At 35.6% G+C, this 21468-nt stretch overlaps 1 protein-coding gene across 2 annotated transcripts; it reads right to left on the reverse strand.

The window, feature by feature from the left end:
• Positions 1 to 9656: 9656 nt before the first annotated feature.
• On the reverse strand, positions 9657 to 19741 carry LOC114147042 (uncharacterized). 2 transcript variants are annotated; one of them, XM_028021577.1, is made up of 6 exons: positions 19165 to 19741; positions 15839 to 16554; positions 13057 to 13133; positions 11816 to 12118; positions 10900 to 10998; positions 9657 to 10441 (listed from the first exon to the last, which is right to left on the reverse strand). In XM_028021577.1, the coding sequence occupies exons 2-6, from the start codon at positions 15913 to 15915 to the stop codon at positions 10296 to 10298; spliced, it is 702 nt and encodes a 233-aa protein (XP_027877378.1). In that variant the 5' UTR covers positions 15916 to 16554; positions 19165 to 19741; the 3' UTR covers positions 9657 to 10295. The 2 variants fall into 2 exon arrangements, with proteins under 2 accessions (XP_027877378.1, XP_027877377.1); XM_028021576.1 differs by having other exon boundaries at positions 11816 to 12113; positions 13052 to 13133.
• Between the last annotated feature and the right edge of the window lie 1727 nt (positions 19742 to 21468).

Genomic DNA, 21468 nt, shown 5'->3' on the forward strand with positions numbered 1-21468 from the left:
CAATCCGCCTGATTTCAACAGCTGAATAATCTGCTCAGGATGCAGGCAAATTCTGCAGAGCCCTACTAAAAACCTACTTATTGGATTCAGGGATGCTAAAGCAGAAACACATCTAAATGTTTGGAGTTTGGAGACATCAAGAGTTTAATGTCCTTGTTCTAATTTGATCGGTAAATCTCTGGTGGAGGACAGAGGTTATGTTACTAAGCAGCAATACATTTTCCAACTGGTTTAAACCAAAATGCTCTTTACTCCTCAGTCTTGCTTCCAGATCTGGAACAGGACTGGATCATCGTTGCTGACCTGGTTGCTATGGCTACAATCAGATTATTGACAGAAGTTTTAAAAACATTAAAGCAAAGTGAAGCTGATAGGATTGTTCTGCCTACCTTCAACTGTAACGTTGTACTTTCCCAGTAGCTCATATCTGTCTCCTGAACCCCATGCAGAGTAAATTCCACTGTCAGATGTTTGTAGGTTCAATAATTTCACAGATCTTTCATCTCCAAAAAGCTCAATTCTTCCAGTGTAGTTCTTCTCCACTGTAGGTTTGCCACTGGAATTAAACACCACTAGTGTAGCTTTTGAATTAAACTGCCAGTAAAAAATGTCATACTTCTTAAAAACGTCTTTTTCGGTGATATTAAGAAGCAAATCTCCTCCAGTCCGCACAGAAACATCATTCTCAGCACCTGTGAAACACAACAAAAGGTTTTAAATTTATAAACTCTTTACCCTATTAGTTTGTGACTCAGTTTGTTTTGATTTGTTTATTGTATGAACAGACCAAATGTTTTTCATTGTTAAGGAAACACTGCTGACTTAACAAAAAAACAAATAAGATAATCATTACCGTTAACATTGTCTGGAAGAAGCAGAATCACAATCAGAGGAAAGAGCAGCAGCATCTTGTCACAATGAGGCCTGATGACATATTTCAATAGGCAAAACAAATACACTTGAATATTTAGATTACAAAACATTTAACATATTTCAATTAAAAAAAATAAGTTGCAAAAAATAAATATTATTGTCATGTTTAAGTGAAGGCTCAGCAGGTCAGCTACATTCACCCAGCAGGTTCGATCATTGCTGCTGTTTTATTTTCAACACTTTTTTTTAGCGTTTTTTGTTTTAAACTACAGGTTTCAACTTTTTATTGCAACTTACTTCAAGTCAAACCCTGTAGGATTAACAAAAGTCTGAGTGAGTTAATGCTAAAGCAAAAATATAACAATAAAAAAGACACATAGAAGAGGCAACATCAAATAACATGCTAATAACAACATTATGTGCTTGCCAACAACAATAATAGGTCAAAAACATAATACTTCATGTTGACTAAGGAGCAGAGAATCACGCCTCCTTCCTCTCTGATTGGTGGGAGGAGTTAGCATGTTGTTACAACATAAGTCAAAAAATGGATAAACTGAAAATATAATAAGCTGGTGCGGATGTTTAAATGAATTGCTCCTTAAAACTACAGAAACGATTTTCTACAGAAACTTCAAACACTCGCTATATTGCAGAAAAACGCACCGGCTTTCCACCGGGGTGCTGGTCCGGTCTCTCCTGCCCTCCTCGTCCTGCTCGACGATAAAACTGCTTCTTCTTACGTCACCAACACGCTTCTAAAGTTGCTTTCCCAGGACAACTTCGATAATTTAATGAATGAAAAGTTGTCTCAATATGTTAAAAGAATCACAGAGCTAAGGCGAAAAGGCGTGGGTAGCATCTCCATACAAACAAACGGAAGCTCTTCTTCTTCTTCTTTTCTATTATGGCGGATCACAAGCAACTTTAAGGTGCATACCGCCACCTACTGTACATGAGTGTGTAGAAGCATTACTTCACATCTATTAAATTCTATTTTTTAATTTTGTATTCTTAAGATAAATAAACAATGCTTTCCTTAATTTGTGAATATCTGTTATGTTTCCTTCATTTCCTAATATACCTTTAAGATTCCATTCATGCCCCATATTTCTAACTATTCTCTTTAATTCTTCCCTTTCGATTTCATTTGACTTACATTTCATCAAGATGTGTTCTACATTTTCTTTCTCTCCACATCTCTCACATTTATCATTATTTTTCCTCCCTATTGTATAAAGCATGTCATTTAAGTAGGTATGACCTACTCTTAATCTACTAATTATTATTTCTTCTCTTCTGTTTCTTTCATTAATGCTTCGAATTCGAACTGACTTTTGTACTTCATATAATCTTCTTCCTTTCTTATCTTCATTCCACATTTTTTGCCATTTCTCCATTTCTTTACTTTTAATTTGTGATTTCCCTTCCCCTTTCCCAAAAGGAATTGAAATTGTTATTTCCCCCTCTAAAGCCCTTTTAGCTAATTTATCTGCCTTTTCATTGCCTTTTACTCCCTCATGTGCTGGCACCCAACAAAACCAAACATCAATGCCACCCCTATATAATCTAAATAAAATATGATGAATTTCTAATACTAAATCATTTCTATCGTTTCCTTCTCCCTTAATACTTTCTACTACTGCTTTGGAATCTGTGCACACCACCACCCTGTCTGGTCGGACCTCCTCAACCCATTGCAAGCTTAATATAACTGCCACCATTTCTGCTGTAAAAACCGACAATTGATCTGATATTCTTTTAGAAATAAATGTTTTAAACTCTGATATATATATTCCTATTCCCACATATCCTTTTAGATTCTTAGAACCATCTGTATAAATTTTAAGATAATTGTTATATGTATTTCTTAAATAAATATCAGTCTTGATCCCTATTTCATTTCAATTCCAATCATTTTTCATTGTAATAATTTTCAAATCTACATTAACCTCTGGTATTAACCATGGAGAAATAACGCTAATTGGATTAAAATGAGCTATTTCCTTGTCCTCTAATCTATAGATTTTAATCCATTTCCTAACCATCCATCCAAATCCATTACTTTGGAACTTCAAATATTCCCAACAATTCTGTAAAATAATTGAATTCACATTATCATCTTTATTACTTTTGATTTTCATCCAATATGCTAAAGCTAATTTAATTCTCCTCATTTCCAGTGGAGTTTCCCCAGTTTCAATTAAAAGAGCATTAATAGGTGTTGTTTTTACTGCTCCTGTACATATACGTAAAGCCCTACACTGTAATCTTTCTATTTTTTGTAATGACGTTTTAGCTGCTGCTCCATATATTATACTGCCATAATCTATTATTGATCTCATGAGAGCCCTGTATATGCTTAATAATGACTGTCTATCTGCACCCCAATTATTTCCAGCCACAGCCTTTAATAGATTAATAACTTTTTTACACTTGGTTTCTAAGTTATCTAAATGTGTTTTCCATGAATAAGACCTATCCAACCATAAACCTAGATATTTATATTCTGTTACTCTTTCTAACGTTTGTCCATATAATGTTATTGTTTCTATATTAATATTTCTCTTCTTTGTGACAACCATATAACAAGACTTGCTTGCTGATAATTTAAAACCCCATTCATAAGACCATTTTTCTACTTTACTAATTGCTTTTTTAATATTTCCTACCACATATTTAATATTTTTCCCCTTCATCCATATGACCCCATCATCTGCATATAGTGTAGATTTTATACATTTATCAGTATCATAGAAAATATCATTGATCATAATATTAAATAAAATGGGACTAATTACACTACCTTGAGGTATTTCATTTTCAACATTAAATTCTTTTGAATAATCATTCCCAATTTTTACTCTTATTTTTCTATCTAGCAGAAAATTTGCTATCCAATTATACATTCTCCCACCTATTCCCATCTGTTTCATTTTTATAAGTAATCCTTCTTTCCATAGTGAGTCATACGCTTTTTCTATATCAAAAAATACTAAAATCATTATTTCCTTCATTTTTAAAGCTTTCTCTATTTCATTACTGACTCTAGTTAGAGCATCCATTGTTGATCTTCCTGTTCTGAATCCACATTGATCAAACGGAAACTCTTCTTCTTCTTGTTGTTTTATGGCGGCTGGCAAACAACTTACAGGTGCAATATACAATACATGCTGTATTGTTTAATGGAAAACTATCCGGCAAAATTCCCAACTGTTATTATTATGCTCCTCCTCTTCCTGCTTCTTCTTCTTCTTCTGTTGCGTTTTATGGCAGTTTACACACTTTGTGCATTACCGCCATCACTGGACGGAGATGTAAGAAATACATTTTTTACTATACATCTTCAAATAAAAAAATTAAAAAACTACATTATATTCATACTCACACACACATACTAAATCCTCTCAGCTAATTTTGTATCTTTTAAATATTTAATAAGTGCTTAAATTATGTCATGTGATTGATGCTTCCCTAATAAATTATCTATAGTTACTAAACTCCCCATTGCTCTTTCCAGTTCTTTCCTCTCTTTTATATATTTCCTACAATAAATCAACACATGTTCTACTCCTTCTGTTTCCCCGCAATAAGAACAATCACCTGATGGATGTTTCCTATTATTTTTAAACCACTATTTAAACCAGTATGCCCAATCCTCAACCTGTTAATTCATATTTCCTCTCTCCTATTCATTATGCTATTATTTCTTATGACTACATCCTTCTGTATTTTATGTAAATGCCTTCCTCTTTCTTCTAAATTCCATCTCTCCTGCCATATATTATTTATTTTATCTTTAATAATTACTTTTATTTCTGCTCTACTTAGTGGGACATCATATTCAATTTCTCTTGCCTTAACTGCTTCTTTAGCCAACTTACCTACTTTGTCATTACCTGCAATTCCTTTATGTGCTGGAACCCGTGTGAATTGAATACTTATCTTTTGTTGCTTTATACCATATATCAAATAACTAACTTCATCTAAAAGATCTTGACGGCTTTCAGATTTTCCACTTATAATACTAGTGAAGCAAGACATTGAATCTGAACAGATAACTACTTTACTAGGCTTCACCTCCAGCAGCCATTGCAATGCCAAAATAATTGCCAACATTTCTGCTGAAAAAATGTATAAATTATCCGTTTTTATAAAAACGTTTTGTTTCGGAACATAAACTCCTGTTTTACCATTTTCCTCTTTTGATACAAACCTCCACAGGACTGCTCTATTTTTATGGTTTCTAAATTTACTATTGGCATTTCAAATAAACATGGAGCAATTTTAGATTTAATTAGTTTTACAGCATGCTATATTATTTATCCTCAACTGATCTGCATAAATTTTTTCTTCTTCTTTTCTATTATGGCGGATAGCAAGCAACTTTAAGGTGCATACCGTTACCTACTGTACACGAGTGTGTAGCAACATTACATGTATCAAATTCTATTTTTTAATTTTGTATTCTGAAGATAAATACATAATACTTTCCTTAATCTGTAAATATTGTTGAGGAAAAATGATTATTTTTAGTGCTTAATACAGTTAATCTTACGGCATGTGTAAGAGGTATATTGAACACTCTTATTTTGAACAAATTTCTTTATTTTGAACAGGTTTGTGTTAAGGATTTAAAACTAAACCAGATGGCCAAATATTCAAAGTATCCCCCAAATGGGCCTCCCGCTGTGCTGCCAGAGCACACGAGGCCATAAAATTAGCATATCCTGCAGGGCAGAATCACTGGAGCTTGGGGGAGAGAAGCCTGTTCTGTTCACAGCAGATCAAAAGCCTTCCAGAAACCAACATCTGGGATGGTGTGAAACTTAATACAACATAGAAGGTTGAAACCGCTAACATTTAATTTCTAAGACATTTTTCTAAGTATTAATACCATGTTTTTACTGAAGATTGTATTATCTCATTTAAAACTACTAATCTAGTAAATGATGTATTTGAAAATTGTACTATCTGTGACAATATCAGAATCAAATGGAAATTGTTTGAACGAAAATGTTTTGTTTAGTATTAGAAAATTGCTCAGGAATTATACCTCATTTTGTTCTGTTGATTTTATGTGTTATTTTTGGTAGGACTCAGTCTTTTGAGGTGCTGACTGTAGAGGAGCAAAACTGGGGTTTATAAAGATAACATTTCCTTGAACCAAAATCACTGGATTTAAGTTTCTTTGAGAATTTGTGTAGGGAGAGATAATGGGAGAGACCTCGGATTTCACAGGTATCTGTGAAATCTTATCTCATGCTTCTCTGTACCCAAAATGACCGTAGAACCACAGGGGGTCAGGACGCAGCTGTTGGCTCTTTTGTTTTTAGCAGAGAGCAAATGGTCTTTGATCTTTGCCGTAAAATTAGGGGGAGTTTCTAAGTTTCTCTGAGTGTCCAAGGTAGCTTCCAGTTGGTCAACGAGAGCTACGCCTTAAGTGAATATATTAAAAAGACAAGACACACCTTCAGTATAAGACTTCGTGTACAGGAGAAAAATTCAGAAAGCTGCCACTATTTTGCGTTTTTGCATCAGCTATCTCCAAAGACGCGTCTTTGCCTTTTCTTTGTTTTTTCTTTCTCTATTTTTCCTGTCTCAAGGTAAAAATGTATATCTCTGTCCCTCTGCAGTTCTGTTGTTAATTAATGCGTTGTATGGGATTAAACTCTGTGATTCTGTGACGTCAACGCGCAGTGTTGTTGTTTCCTTGTGCCTGCACGTCGCCCGCTGAGAGGACTCGGAAGTTTAAGGAAGAGAGAGCCAAACGTTTTGTCCAAAGTTAATTTATAAATTATTCTTCCTTAATAATATCCATTATGTTTCCTTCATTTATCAATATTCCTTTGAGACTCCATCATTGACCTGTCCTTCCAACCATTCTTCTCAATTTTGCCCTTTCAGGTTCATGTCTTAGCTCTACCGCCACCTTCTGGATTGGAGCGTGAATAAGAACAACAGTTACAAACATATATTTTCTTATAAATAGCTGTTGCGCTTTTACAATAATAATAATTGTTTTGACTAGTCATAATTCTGATTAAAGATATCTTGAATGACACCACAAATGTATTAGGTGCATTTTGATGGGATTTGTATATTTGACTAGTGCAAAAATACATTTCAGACATCTTCAAGCAAATAATTAGGCAAAACTAAATTAGAGATAACTTTAATTTTCACCAGTCAAAACTCATTTTAAGATTTCTCCAAGTGAATTGGAGCCATCTTTAATTAGATGGCTTTTCTATTTCAGATATCTATAACACTCTGAGTAGTCAGAATGATGTTACTGATGTCTTGAATAATTATTCTGTTTAGTCAAAATGAAACAGATTTTCACACAATTTTGTGAAATTTCAACAAAACAGTGAAAAAAAGATTTTTGAAAATGCATATTTTCAGTTTGGAAATGGGATGAGAGTAGAACTTTTAGCTAAGAGAAAAGGTACAGCTAAAAAGAGTAGATTATTGAAGGTCATTTAAATTTAATATACAAATGACTTTAATTCATTACAGTGTTAAACTTGGCACAAGCCTATGTCCCATTTAAATTAAACATAATTATGTTTTCACATTATGTAGGACATAAATTAAATGTCCTATAAACATAGTAACATGTTCAAAATGGAAAAACAAACTAGACGAACATTGAAAACTACATAAAATAACCAGAACAACAAATCAACTATGCACTGTATATACAGGAAATGCAATAAAAAGTCTCATTAAATACTTAAATAACATTACAATTTATATGTTTGCAACAATATTTGTAATGTATTTTCACTTCATGAATTAAAATAACTGTATTCTAGTTTGAGAAATAAATGGTAACTCAGAATTATACCCCTTTAAAAATCCTAGGTGGTTTTATATGTTTATACATTCTCAACTTCTTTCTACAGAAAACTGGTTGAAAATGAATCTATTAATGTTTGTTTGTGTAAGCTGGAGATGGAACTGCATATGAAAACAAAACCTTTATTAACCATTTAGAAAACCAAAACAAACAAAAAAAAAAACAATCAAAAATATCAGATGACTTGGTTACATGTGAAAATAACTCAAAAATTGTCCAAATTACAGTTTCTTTTCCTTCCTACAGAAAGTTTCTCTTATTTATATCTTAGAGTACAGATGGAAAGTCCACTTTTAATCTGTTTTGTTTTTGCATTTTGCACACAAGTTTGTGGTGCATTTTTAATCTAAAGAAAAAGATATAAAACTTCAGAAATCTCACCAACAAGATATAAACATGCATGTAAAACCCTTACAAAAATATTATATTATTGCAGAAAGGCTTTCAGCATGAACCATCTAGAACATTATTGCAAGAAACTGCAAAAGACAATTGAAAAAAATACTGAAATTCTTTGTAAAAAGCTCAGTTTTAAAATAAAATGTAAGTAAAGCTAAACTATTTGCACTTATATACAAATAAAGGAAAGTGTTTTTGATAGGTATTTTCCTTTCGAACCTAAATAAAAGAAAGAACCACAGACAACGTATATGAATTTCATGTAGAGCTTTTGCAAAAGGAGAAGGCTCTGTCCATTCTTCCTCCGAAAAATCCACAGAGCATTCTGATCTGCTCTCACAAAAACTCCTCTTTTATTGTCAAAGAAAAACAGGCAAGGAGGCAGTCAGGAAAACAACAGAGGTCGTAAAGCTTCTAACCCAAACATCTAACAACCCAGTTCCAGATGTGATATCTGATCAAAGGTCTGAGCCCGGTTCAAATCTCGGTCAGTACTGTCAAGAAAACAAAATACGACTGCTCACAAGTAGTTACTAAATTAAGAGGTGTTCTTTAAAAGGATTTAAAGTCTGAGAAACTTAGTGTTATCTATTTCTCGTAAAGTTGAACAGACAGTAGTGACCTCCATACACACCTAAGGAAGAGAACATTTTAAACAGAAAATCACAATGATCTATAGGCTGAATGTGAACTAAAGTAAGAATAAAATGATAATACCAAAAAATCTCTAACAGTTTTTAACTTTTGGTTTTATAAAAAGCTAAAAAAAAAAAGTTTTCCCAAACACTCAAACATTATGTGCAAAACTAGGAATCTTTTTTAGCATAAAACTGGACAATATACTGGATGCTTCTTACTTTCTTCTTCCACTCCTCTTGGTGGCCCTGAACTTCTTTGGGAAAACATCTGTGTTTCAGAAAGCTTTATTCACTTTGGCTGATCAGTTTGTAATTTTTGGTTTTGGAAATTAGAAAGCTGCGGCAGTAATGTATCAATTTTTGACAATATGGTGTCTTTTATGACTTTATATTTCTGTGTTTTTATGATGTAAAGCACTTTGAACTGCCTTGTTGCTGAAATGTGCTTTACAAATAAACTTGCTGTTTGTCTTTGACGTTTCTCCCAGCGTTTGTAGCGCTGTGTCCTGTTTGGCATCAGCGACACCGGACCTCCACCGGTCGGATCGGTGATGTCAGTACCGTAGGCCGTATACCTCCTGTTAGCATCTCAAAGAGCGTCCAGCTCTGCCTGTCTCAGCGGCATTTTTAGCTTGTTAAGGTAACGATCACCTGTTAGAGCCTTCCTTAGTTCTGCTGGTATAAATGGCTCAAAGTGTTGTGGAGAAATGTCCAGGGTCCAGATTAGGTTACCCCTGTGTATTATAGGCCTGGCGGCCTGCCATGCTTTACTGCCCCACCGCCAGGCTAAGCGCTCACTTCAGGAACATTGCAAAAGCATGGAGCCAAAACAATTGAGCTAAGATAGGCTACACCCTCACCTGTAGAGGGCCGTGTCGTGATTGTCTGATTGGTCCGAAACTGTCGCCATCAAATGAACTCGAACATCAAATTTTGTTTCATCTAGTTCGCTCCTAGACTGGCCATTTCTTCCTGACCAACTCTGCTCGAATAAAATCTCGCTTCCTGCACGGTCTCCTTTCTCCCCTTTACTTTAAATGCTTCCGGTTGGTTTTCCTAAGGGCCAATCGGCGAATAGAAGGAGACGCTGTGAATGAAGACATCGATTTTCTGCGCTGTTTTAGAATTGTAGTCTCTAGTATTAGCAATAGGAAAGGAGGAAGTGAACAAAACCGTTCAGTCCATGTTGGCCACACTTCCAAATATTAAATTAACGTTAAAATTAACAGCAGCCGCGTTCAGATCGGATCTTATCTATTCGCTGTGGAGGACGGTTATCTACAGTGCAGGTTGTTTCCGGTAAGCTTCATAGCGTCGAACTAGCATGTTGCATACATCAAAGGAAAACGTTCAAATTTAAATCCTCAACACAGGAAGCAATAGTTTAGGTTTTCTCTGCGCCACCACAACACCCCGCCTGTAACCTGAAGTTACAGGAAAACTAATTCTGCTTTTCACAAGTTGTGGAGAGAGGACTGTAGTGCAGCACAGAGTGACAGTCTGCGGTTTTCTCTGCAGCTTTAGACAGGTGAATCTGCAGCATTTTCCTCGATGTTGTGAGGATCTCCGTTGTCTTGGGTAGGTGGTAGAAGAATCTGGACAATTGGAGAATTTGTTCCAGAGTTTGCAGATAAGACTACGTCTTCTGTCTGGTCTTGACATTTCTGGGAACAGAAATGTTAAAGTTAACAACAGTCAGTGGCAGCATTGCTAAGTAGATTTTCTACATCAGGACAATTCTAGTTCTAAGGGAGAAGCAACACATTTAAACCACTTTAGTTAATGTTATAAAATACACTGACTAATAATATTTATATTTTAAAATGTGAAACAATGACTGATTTCCTCTAATGAAGCTGTTTACTAGTCTGACATTATGTGTTTAATTAAAATTCAAACATAAAAACCTTAAAATAAACCTTGTTTTAGGTGCTGGACTAGTTTCTATAAACACACATGAAAAGATTGAAAATGCTGAACCAAAAATCTCTGAGATCAAATCCATTCTAAGATGCTGTCATAAAAAACTGATAAATTTAAACATCAAACATACACAGGTTGGAAGTGGTTAGAAGAAGGTAATATTTATGTTGCATTAAATACATGGACTTACCTTCTTTACTGTCTTTAAATAGCACCATAGCCCAACAGCAGCAATGATAACAAGAACAAGAACAGCAGGAGAAACAGCAAGAACAGCAACTGTGGAAACCGTATTTTGGTCTGAAAAGATAAAATAAGACAATATAAGAGAATATATCCAACATGATTTGTTGTCCTGATCCAACAAACTTGATGCCAAAGGCTGAATAATCTCCTCAGGATGCAGGCAAGTTCTACAGGGTCCTACTAATAACATACTTATTGGATTTAATTGTGCAAAAGCAGAAACACATTTAAACTTTTAGAGATGTCTAGAGTTTAACATCTCGGTTCTAATTTGATCTGTAAACCTCTGATAGAGAACAGGAAGCTGCTTTATTAATCAACATATGATTTCCAGCTGGTTGAAACCAAAATGCTCTTAAATCCTTGTTTGCTGCGTTTCCATTACAAATACGTGCAAATCTTTGTTGATATTCAGCTAATGTCAAAAAATATTGAATAAAAAAATGAAATTAAAATTATGTGAATGAGTTTGTTCACACAATAAGTCATTAAAAATCATGACAGAGTCGGATGTAAACAGATACATGAGATTATATTCATAATTCAGCCATCAGAGGAAACGTCAGCATCTTATTCAGGTCTTCAGGTATATATACAATGTTTTGGGGAAATTGTAATGAAAATTTCCAAAAGAGCTACAAAGTCAACACGTTCAAATGACAGACAGTGTTTTATGAATTGTGTGATGCTGTCAGAGCTCTGATGGAGCCAGATGGACATTGTGGGGAAAAACAAAAACAAATCAAGAGAAGCTTTAAAGACATTAAGCAACATTAACTTTAACAGCCCTGTTCTGCAGATTACAGGTAAGGAGTTTACATTTCTAAGCGGTTCTTTACAATGTGCATAACTTAAATGTTGAAAAACCTACCTGCAAATGTGACGTTGAAGCACATCACTGTATTATCTTTATCTCCTATCACCTTTGCACAATATAATCCACTGTCTGATGTCTGTGGATTCAGAAACGTCAGCGTTGTTGGTCCAGCAATCTTCACTTTTCCATCGAAACGCTGCTCCAATTTTGTTTCTCCATACGAATAATATGTTGCTATGGTCCTATTTAAATGATCCAACCATAAAACCGTAGAATCTCTAGGAAGCTTTTCTACAGGGAAACTAATATTTGATTCTTTTCCAGTTGGATGAAGCTTTTGGATCATCTCAGTAGAATCTGTAGAAACACAACAAATTAATTTTAGGCAAAACAACCAAATTAACTTAAATTAACTTGACTTAAAAAAATCATATGAAAAAAATTTCTGTTTTTGCTTTTTGAGTTAAACTTTAATGCTTCATGAAATAAATGTTAATGCGAGACAATGATGATTTGGCTGTGAAATGATGATTTAATAATAAAGTTCTGTAAACAAACCCGACCCGGTTTAAACTTTTAATTCCCCCTTAATATAATAACTACTTTGTCATCCTTGGTGGCAAGAAATGGCCTTAAGCAATGCAATAATTGTACATGTCTGTTTTCTGTCACTGTGTAGGGATTCTGGTCCACTCTTCATTTATTTCAGCCACATTTAAGGTTTTCCAAGCAACAACAGCCTGTTTATTATCATCCTGCAGTATCTCAAACAAAATAGAAATATTTTGTCCCACAGAGGGATTGACTGAAAAATTAGGTAACTGCAACATCACACAAAAGTTATTAAAGGGTTAAAAACAAGATATAAAAACAAGATTTACAACAATGATACTGAATTTGATTTGATTTCTGTTAATCTAGTACAGAAATCATATTACAGACTCTAATTAAGGAAATTATTAAGGACTCGGCACCTAAAATGCCCTCATTTTGGTTTGTTTTAGATCTAGAATCCAACTAATTGTCTTCAAAGTTATGAAACACATTTTGTTTTAATTTTAAAAAATGGGTATACATGAAAACAGAAAGTCCCAGGTAACATAACTTTCAAGGAGTTATGTTAGATAGAAACAAAAACTGTTTTTAATTTATTACTTTGATCCATTTCAATCTGTTACGAGTTATTTACTTTAACAAATAAGTATTTAGTTACTGTTATTGGCAGCTGATTTCAGAAGCTGGACTAAGTTGGTGTAAGCTTGAAAAAATATACATTAAAATAATTAATCTGTTACCTTGAATTTGTCCAGAGAAGAACAGAAGAAGCGGTAGCAGGTTGATGGGTTTCATCTCGCCCATCAATCCGACTGACCTGATGGATAAAAGACATGTCTTAGTGATGAGACAAAAATATTTTATCATTCACCTAAACAACCAAGAGATAAAAACAGCAGTGGGTCCAATATTTGTTTACCTAATTTACAGTGGGTTGCAAAAGTATTCACACCCCATGAACATTTCCATACGTTGTCACAACTTTTATTCGAAGACAGACAGACAGACACAGACATTTCTTTTTGCTGGGACTTTCCATTCATTTCTACTGCCAGGACTCAGTTCACACCTTGGTCCGAAACCTTTTAATATTACAATTATTGAAAATATTTAATATAACTTAAAAATTCAATAGATAATAATGTGTCTCATGTAATGAGAATGAATGACCACTTTTTTGTGCGTCAGTCACAAAGCAAGACATGAATTTACGTTTGTTTCTCAGGAGTGTTTGATTCGGAGTCAATTCTCCTCCGGCAGAATTTACAGAACTGCTGGCCGAAATCAGCGTTCATAGATCGGATCCACCTTGAGCCAGACGCCGCTTACTCCGCGGAGCTCGAGTATCCAATATGAAACGAACTTCACTGCGGTCATAAACGTCAAGTTTTGGACTTGAGAAAACGAGAAATGTCGCCGTCTGGTGGCACCGTCTGAACGGGAAAACGGGGGAAGGGACCGAATACGGAATAGTGACGGAAAAAATAATGACACGGCGAGAAAGAGGAGTAGAAAAAACGGTAGTTTTCCGGCCAAAACGGGAGACTTGACCGGGACAATTATTCCCGCAATCAATCATGGCACACATAGAAAACCCGAATTACATCAAAATGAACCAGAAACTACGACATACTTATTATATCTACAGTACGACAGACGAGCTGACATTTCCCGACTTAACCAAGCAACAATTGTGACTTAAGTCATCTTACCTGGTATGAAAACACCTGTTTAAATGTACGCCGCTGCTTCCCGGTTCTGTTCGAACCTACCGCTGTGACGTTTTGGGCTTAGCCAATGGGATTCGGTTCAGCTCATGAGAGGGCGTCCATAAATGGTGGCGGGAAAATGAAGCGACTATGTCTGATTAGAATGTGAATTATTAAGGTTTAAACGTTGTTAATGCTTTACAATTAAAAATACCTTCAGATCTTATTGAATCACCGTCTGTATCTTACTAAGAAGTTATCATGGAGCCCATTTCACAGGAAAAATCCATTAAATACGTTATCCAACCGAATTATTTACTTTCCAGTCCATTTGTACAGATTAAAACTTCCAAAAAGAGACCCTATTTTATTTGAAATTAATTCTATTTATATCTCAAAAAATAAAAACATTGAGTTTAAAATGCTGATTAATACAGCTTGGCTAAAAGTGATTACATAGATCAAGCTGTTATTGAAAGTGCATCTTTGCACTTGTTTGCATTTAAATGCTTATCTTAAAATGACAATAGATGTCACTTTATTTCCCAAACAGTCTTTAGTGCTTTACGGTATTTCTACCCTGGAATGACTTCATTAAAATAAATAATCACGTCAACAAATCTTTTATATAGATATGATACACTTTATTTTTCAGTTTTTTTGCTGACGTTTCAGCTACACATTGTGTTTAAGGCTTAAATATTTTAATAGTAGGTTAGCTGTTAAGGCAAATTAAAGCAAATTCAGGGTGCTTCCCACAAAAATAAGAAATACAATAAAAAATGTGATATTCATTTAAATTATCACATTACCATACATACATTTTGTTTGTAACAACAAGCAACAGTTCTGCTGCTTTTTACAGCAGAACTGCTGTAAATATTAGGGCTGCACCGATTGCAGTTTTCTGGCCGATCGCCAATCTTTTAAAAAGCCTAACCTGCCGATTCCGATTTTGACCGATACCAATTTTTTTGTCTGAAATGTTGCTCAATATAGCAAGAAAGTTGTTCAGTTGGCAACAGTGGGGTAACATGGTGGGCCGGTCTGCCAGTCAAACCTTTATCACTGGAGAGCAAAGGAGAATAGCGGTAGATTCTTAGACCTTTGCCAAGCTAGATAAAATTGGTGAATAAGATCGACTTCACGTGTAAAAATCGGCCGATCACTGATCTCCCAAAATTAAGGAAATCGGTGTAGATAAATCAGTGTACCCCTAGTAAATATAGTTTTCAGTTAAGATTTAAACACACCAACAGTTTCTACTGATCTCAGGTTTTCAGGGAGAATAGAAACTAATGGCTGCTGCCCTGCTGTTTTGAAGAATCGTGGAGAACCAAGACACAGTACATCTAAAGAAATTATAATATTGCATAAAAGTTTCACTCATTTCAGAAAGTGAAACTTGTATATTATATAGAATTATAATTTTGATGATTATGACTTACAGATAATAAAAACCCAAAATTTAGTAGAAAAATATAATTAATGGAAACTTCTGGCATCACATCCTAATCAGCTAATTAACTCAGAACACCTTTAAACGTCTCTCACTCAGTAGGCTACACAATCATGGAGAAGACTGCTGACTGCACAGAGTCAACGGCTCCCAAAGAGCCACAAAAGGTCATTGCTGGAGAAACTGATCAATGCCAGAGTTCAGCCTTTAATCATACTGACAGAAAATTGAGTGGAAGGAAGAAGTGTACATCTGCAGCAGGGAGAACTGCAACCCTGAGAGCTTTGTGCTAGACAAGGGCTACAAATCTCTCATTCCCTGTGTTAAGCCACCCAGAGACATCAATCGTCTTACCTGGTGAAGGTGAAAAGGAGCTGAACTGTTGAGGTTTGGTCCATAGTCCTTTCTTCACAGGAGAGAAAACTCTGCATTTCATTTTGTAATCAGGGTGTCAGGGTCTGAAGAACGGAGAAGCACAGCGTCCATGTTGGTTGAAGTACAGAGTGAAGCTTGAGGTGCCATGTTGTCTCCTGGTTCTGGTCCACTGGGTTTCCTGAAGTCCAGTTTATGCAGAAAATTCTAGAGCGCTTCACGATTCCCTCTGCTGACAAACTGTATGAAGATGCTGGTTTTATTTTCCAGCAGGACTTGGTACCGACCCACACCGCCAAAGGTACCAAATCTGGTTCAGTGTCCATGGAGATCCTGTTCTTGACTGGCCAGCAAATTTCCCTGACCTTTAACCCCATGGAGAATCCATTTAGTGTAAGATGAGGTTCTGTCTGAGCTAACTGGGCTTCTGGTTTAGTCTGTTGCATTGAAGAAGGAACTGAACTGAAAGGTAAACTGAAGTAGTTCAAGAATCTCATCAGGATCCATCTTTGATGTTAAGATTTTCCAGTCCCATTGGGAAGAGATCCCTGGATCTGACCAAGATCCCACTTCAAGTACCATCCATCCCTCCTGGATCAGGAACCCCTGTTGTCCCCCAGGTGGCGCTCCCGTACTGGTTGAGGAGGAACATCTGGGGATGTTTCACTCCTGGACCTTTCATCTCCTCAGTTTGACGTCTGGAAATAAAAAGAAAATGGATGGATTAACTCTAAATATGAGTCATTGTTAGTGACGACATTAGCTGCGTTTCCATTACAAATGTGTGTAAATCTTTGTCTATAATCCACTAAAGCTGAAAAAAACAACATATCAATTATGAAATCATGAAATCAAAATCTCACATGAATGACTTATTGCAGGAACAAACTTTTTCATGTGTGATTTTGGTTTCATGTCTATTCCAGCTATTGTTAATTCGTTTAAGACCGCACACCTCTGATGCTGGCAGAGAAGAGGAACACTGATATTGTTTTAGCTGCAACAAAACTGACCTCCATCCATCCATTTTCTAACACCCTAGTGGGGTTGGGAGGTGTTGGTGCCTCTCCAGCTAACGTTCTAGGCGAGAGGCGGGGTCACCCTGGACAGGTCGCCTGTCTGTCGCAGGGCAAACCAGAGACAGACAGGACTGTGGGAGGAAGCCGGAGAACCCGGAGAGAACCTACGAATGCACAGGGAGAACATGGAAACTCCGTGCAGAAAGACCCTGAGAATCAAACCCAGGACCTTCTTGCTTCAAGGCAACAGTGCTATGTTGTGCAGCCCCCCAAAATTGACCTATGAGGTTATACCGGTAAATATATTCTAAAAAAAGATGAAAACATCAGATATTAAACAAGATAATACTTAACTTACTGTCCAAAGACATTAGTGTAAGTGTCTAATTGCGTTTGTAATGTTTATTGCTTGTTCTGTACAGCACTTTAGTCCCTTTGGTAAATTAAAGTGCTTCATAAATAAAGCTGGATTGGATTTGGCCATTTCTTTATTAATCCAGCAGATGGCGCTGTTATTCTATCTAACAGAGCCCTGCTTTGCTTTAGTAATGATTTGTGTCATTTCACTTAAATAAGCGCGTAAGAAAATTGTTTCAAACTTATTTTCATTTCATGGATGTCCTCAAAGGAGATAAAACTACTCATTTATAAAACTTCTTTTAAAAAACTGGTAAAATATTCAAACTTTTGACATCTTTTCACTTTAATATAATTTCGCAGTAGATAAAAACTGATTTGACTGATTTAATATTTAAGCACACAACCGTTATGTTAAAGTTGCTATCCGTGTAATACATTTCTATGTATTAAAGTTATATCTATGTAATAAATTTCTATGTATTAAAGTTCTATTTATGTGACTCTTAGTGATGGGATTTTCGGCTCCTTTTCGAGATGCGGCTCTAATGGCTCTTCTTACTGTGGAGAGCCGGCTCTTTCGGCTCCCAAACGGCTCCCCATATATATTTTTGACATTATTAATTAATTAATTAATAGCTTAAACGTAATTTTATAATATTTTGTTTTATTATTGACATTGTTAAGCACTTATGATGAGTAAAAATGCCGCATAACAATGCTATAGCAATACCGATGCGTGTGATGTCCGCATGTGGCTGTGCAGGTTGTTTGTCGAGCCTGCACGATAGGAAATGCTGACTTTGCACAGTCTGCACTCTGCCCTGGAGCTTGATGTAGCATTAAAATGAGTCCAAATCTTGCTCCGTTTTCTGTCATTCATTTATTTTCACCTATTCAGTTCTCACACTGACTCCCCTTCTTTCTGTGCTTCTTGACCGCTGAGTGAGTGTCTGTACATAAACACCTGCCTACGAACGCTATACAGCTTGGCCAACTGCCTGCCGTTTCCACAAAAAAAGTGGAGATAAACTTTTTTTTCAGTGTTTTCCCGCCACATTATTAATTTAAACTATGTGTGATTGGTCAGATGTGTGGAGCACACGCTTGACATGAGGGCAGTGGACCGACCGAGGGAAAAAAAACTCTCCGCTCTAGCACTGGCAGAAGAGCAAAACACGAAGGAGAGGGAGAAGGGGGGGAGAGACAGCGAGGCACCTCAGGACAAAAAAAAACGATGTGGGGAAAAACTATCGGCTCTGGCACTTGCAGAGCACAAGCACAACGACAGGGAGGCGGAGAGACAGCGATATACTGTAGAAAAAAACCCGGCTCCCAAATAGGATCCTAAGGTTCCAATCGTTCACTTCAAAGAGCCGGCTCTTAGAGCCGGATCGTTCGTGACCGACACATCACTAGTGACTCTGTAGACCGTTTCAGAAAACTAGGTTAGTGATAAAACTAAAAGTTAAAGGGTACTGTAGTGTAGACAAGGACATATTTGGTTTCATAATGATAGGAAGCCATTAGCCTGAGTCAGTTTACTACTGCATCTTTCTCTGTCCTACATAAATATATTTTTACTTTTCTCTTGTATCTGCAGACGCTGGTTATTCCCAAAGGTTACAGTTTTATCTCGCCTTTGCTTGCAGCAGACACCGTGAAAATAGCTAAAAAGGAGAAAAGTAAAGGATTGTAGTCAAGTTTAACCCATACATTTACAAAATGTTCACTGAGAGCCTTTAACACAAATATAAAACAAAATGTATTACATTTCTTTTAAATAAAATAAAACAGATTAATGTTAACAAAAGTGTTCAGCAAAACTTTAAATATGAACAAATAAACCAATCATTGAATAAAAAAAAAAACTTTCTTATTACAAAACATACTTATGCATATTTATAGTATGAATATGCTTAGGTTTTATACCTCATTCTGTTTCCCAGTGGCGATTATTTTAAAATTTCCCTCCTAATTCTCCAGGATCCCTCGCTGTCTCTTTGTGATCAGCATGGCAAGAACAGGAAGTGCAAATAAAAAAGGCGCGAAAAATCCCTCAGTGGAGGATGGAGGCTTTACCAATCGATGCCAGAAGAGGCTTACTAGCCGATTGCTGATTCACAGATCGCAATTTCCTTGAACAAAACGAGACAAACATTAATACATGAAAATTATAACTTTTCAACAACTTTTTACTGTATTTACATTGTTTTTAAGCATATTCTAACTATTATAAATTAATATTTATTAACCGTTTTTACTAGCGATTCATATTACAAGTTACTTTCAACTATCCAGGTGGTTGTTGGCAACTGCTGAAAATAACTAATAACGTAGCTTATAATCTAACTTCGTTACTTTCAAATGAATAATAAAAATCAGTAAAGTAACTAAGTTACTTTTTCAAGGTAACTATGCCGCCACTTCTTCTGGAATTACAAAAACAAGGAATTCAGACCAAAGCATTGCAGTTGTACTTTATATGGACCAGGGCAGATTGATTTAAATGTGTAGAGGAAGGATTTAAAAGCAAATGTTCACTTTAAGTTTAGATCAAACAAGCAGTGAAGTTAAAGATTTTAAAAATGTCTGGCATCTTACTTCACATTTTATCTCTCTTTGAGGAAAAGTGTTGTCTGCTCTGAGCCAGTTTAGAAAATGTTCTGTTTGCAAATGGACAAGAAATTAAAGTGAGACCTAAAATCACATAAGTGACAATAACAGTGATTTTGTAAGACGTCTGCGAAAGAGAAGTGATGCCTCTTCTCTTTAGTCACTCATTCAGTCATTCCAATTTGCCTGTTGGCGGGACAAAGCGGAAAGACTTCACTGAATACCCAACATTTCATGAGTAATTTTTCCATGAGGAAATTTAAATGTAAGAAGAATTGTACAGTTTTAGAAAACAGTTAGAATTAATAACAGAAAGCATTGCTTTTAATATCTAATATTTGTCTGATTGCTTGTTGTTGTTTCTAATCCTTATTTATGCATCAGGATCTTTGAATGTCATGAAAAGTGCTTTGTAAATAAAATGTATTATTATTATTATTTCAATGTGAGTGTTTGGTCGGACTTCCCAGATAGCAAGCGATGCTAATTCAACGGTGAATTATGGTCAAAAAGGTTGAAGTTAAAGTTAAAGTCAACGATTGATGGTGGATCAACCATCAAACAATCATCCGGTTCTTGGAGAGATGTAATTGGATCAATGTTGTATGTTTGAGTCAAACGAGTCATTTCCATCCATCCATCCATCCAACACGTTTGTCTCTACAGAACCGTGAGGGGTGCTGGTGCCAATATCTCCAGAGGTCAATGGGTGAGAGAAGCGGGGTCACCCTGGACAGGTCGCCAGTCATTTCCTTCTGTTTCAAAGATCTAGTCGTCACAAAATGCTTCCTGAATCCGCTAAAAATATTTCCATGCGTTATTTTGTTTCTCGTCTAGATCACTGTGTAAGTCTGTGTAAATCTCTCAAGCAGAACAATTAAGCATCTGTCAATTATATTTTATTTGCTGCATGGAGAAACATGAAAATCACCTTATTAACAACACAAAGGATAGATAAGAATAGAAAACATTAAAAGACATTAAAACAAAATAAATATTTTGTTGGGTTTTTGGGATTAATAATAATCTTGTACTTTTTAAAATGTGGATCACTTTATTTCCTCAGTAATTTCTCTACTCACCCAGCAGATGTCACTGGGAATCCATGTTTAACATTCATTACGCTCAAACTTGTTAGATATTTTAACTTGGACATAATGGATCCTCTTTGTCACAAAGCATATTTACAGTTTTACAAAAGCATCATATTTATATTTATGAGACGGTGAACAGGTTTCCTCCGTTTGTTCGGAGGTGTTTCCAGTCCCTCCGATGTTAGAAACTTCATGAGTCAGAACGACCCGTCTGCAGAACCTGCTACAGGATTCTGCTTGTCTGGTTATTACTAACATTACATGTTAGTAATTATGAGCTCATGCAACATTAAGTTTGCATTAGGAGTTTAGAACAACAGAAAGAAGCAGAATCACGATGACCAGACATGATGGAGATTCACTGATGATGAAATAAAAACATAAGTGAGGCAGACTGCTGAACATAATGAATCTTTGTGCAAAAATTTTAACAAGTAATTTTTCTGCAGAGTTGTAATTATAACTATTAATGTGTAATAACAATACAGAATTTCTCTTTTTGTCTTGACTGCTGCTAAAACAAACT

The sequence above is a fragment of the Xiphophorus couchianus genome, chromosome 6 (genome assembly GCF_001444195.1).
Source record: "Xiphophorus couchianus chromosome 6, X_couchianus-1.0, whole genome shotgun sequence".
In the NCBI taxonomy this organism is placed as follows: domain Eukaryota; kingdom Metazoa; phylum Chordata; class Actinopteri; order Cyprinodontiformes; family Poeciliidae; genus Xiphophorus; species Xiphophorus couchianus.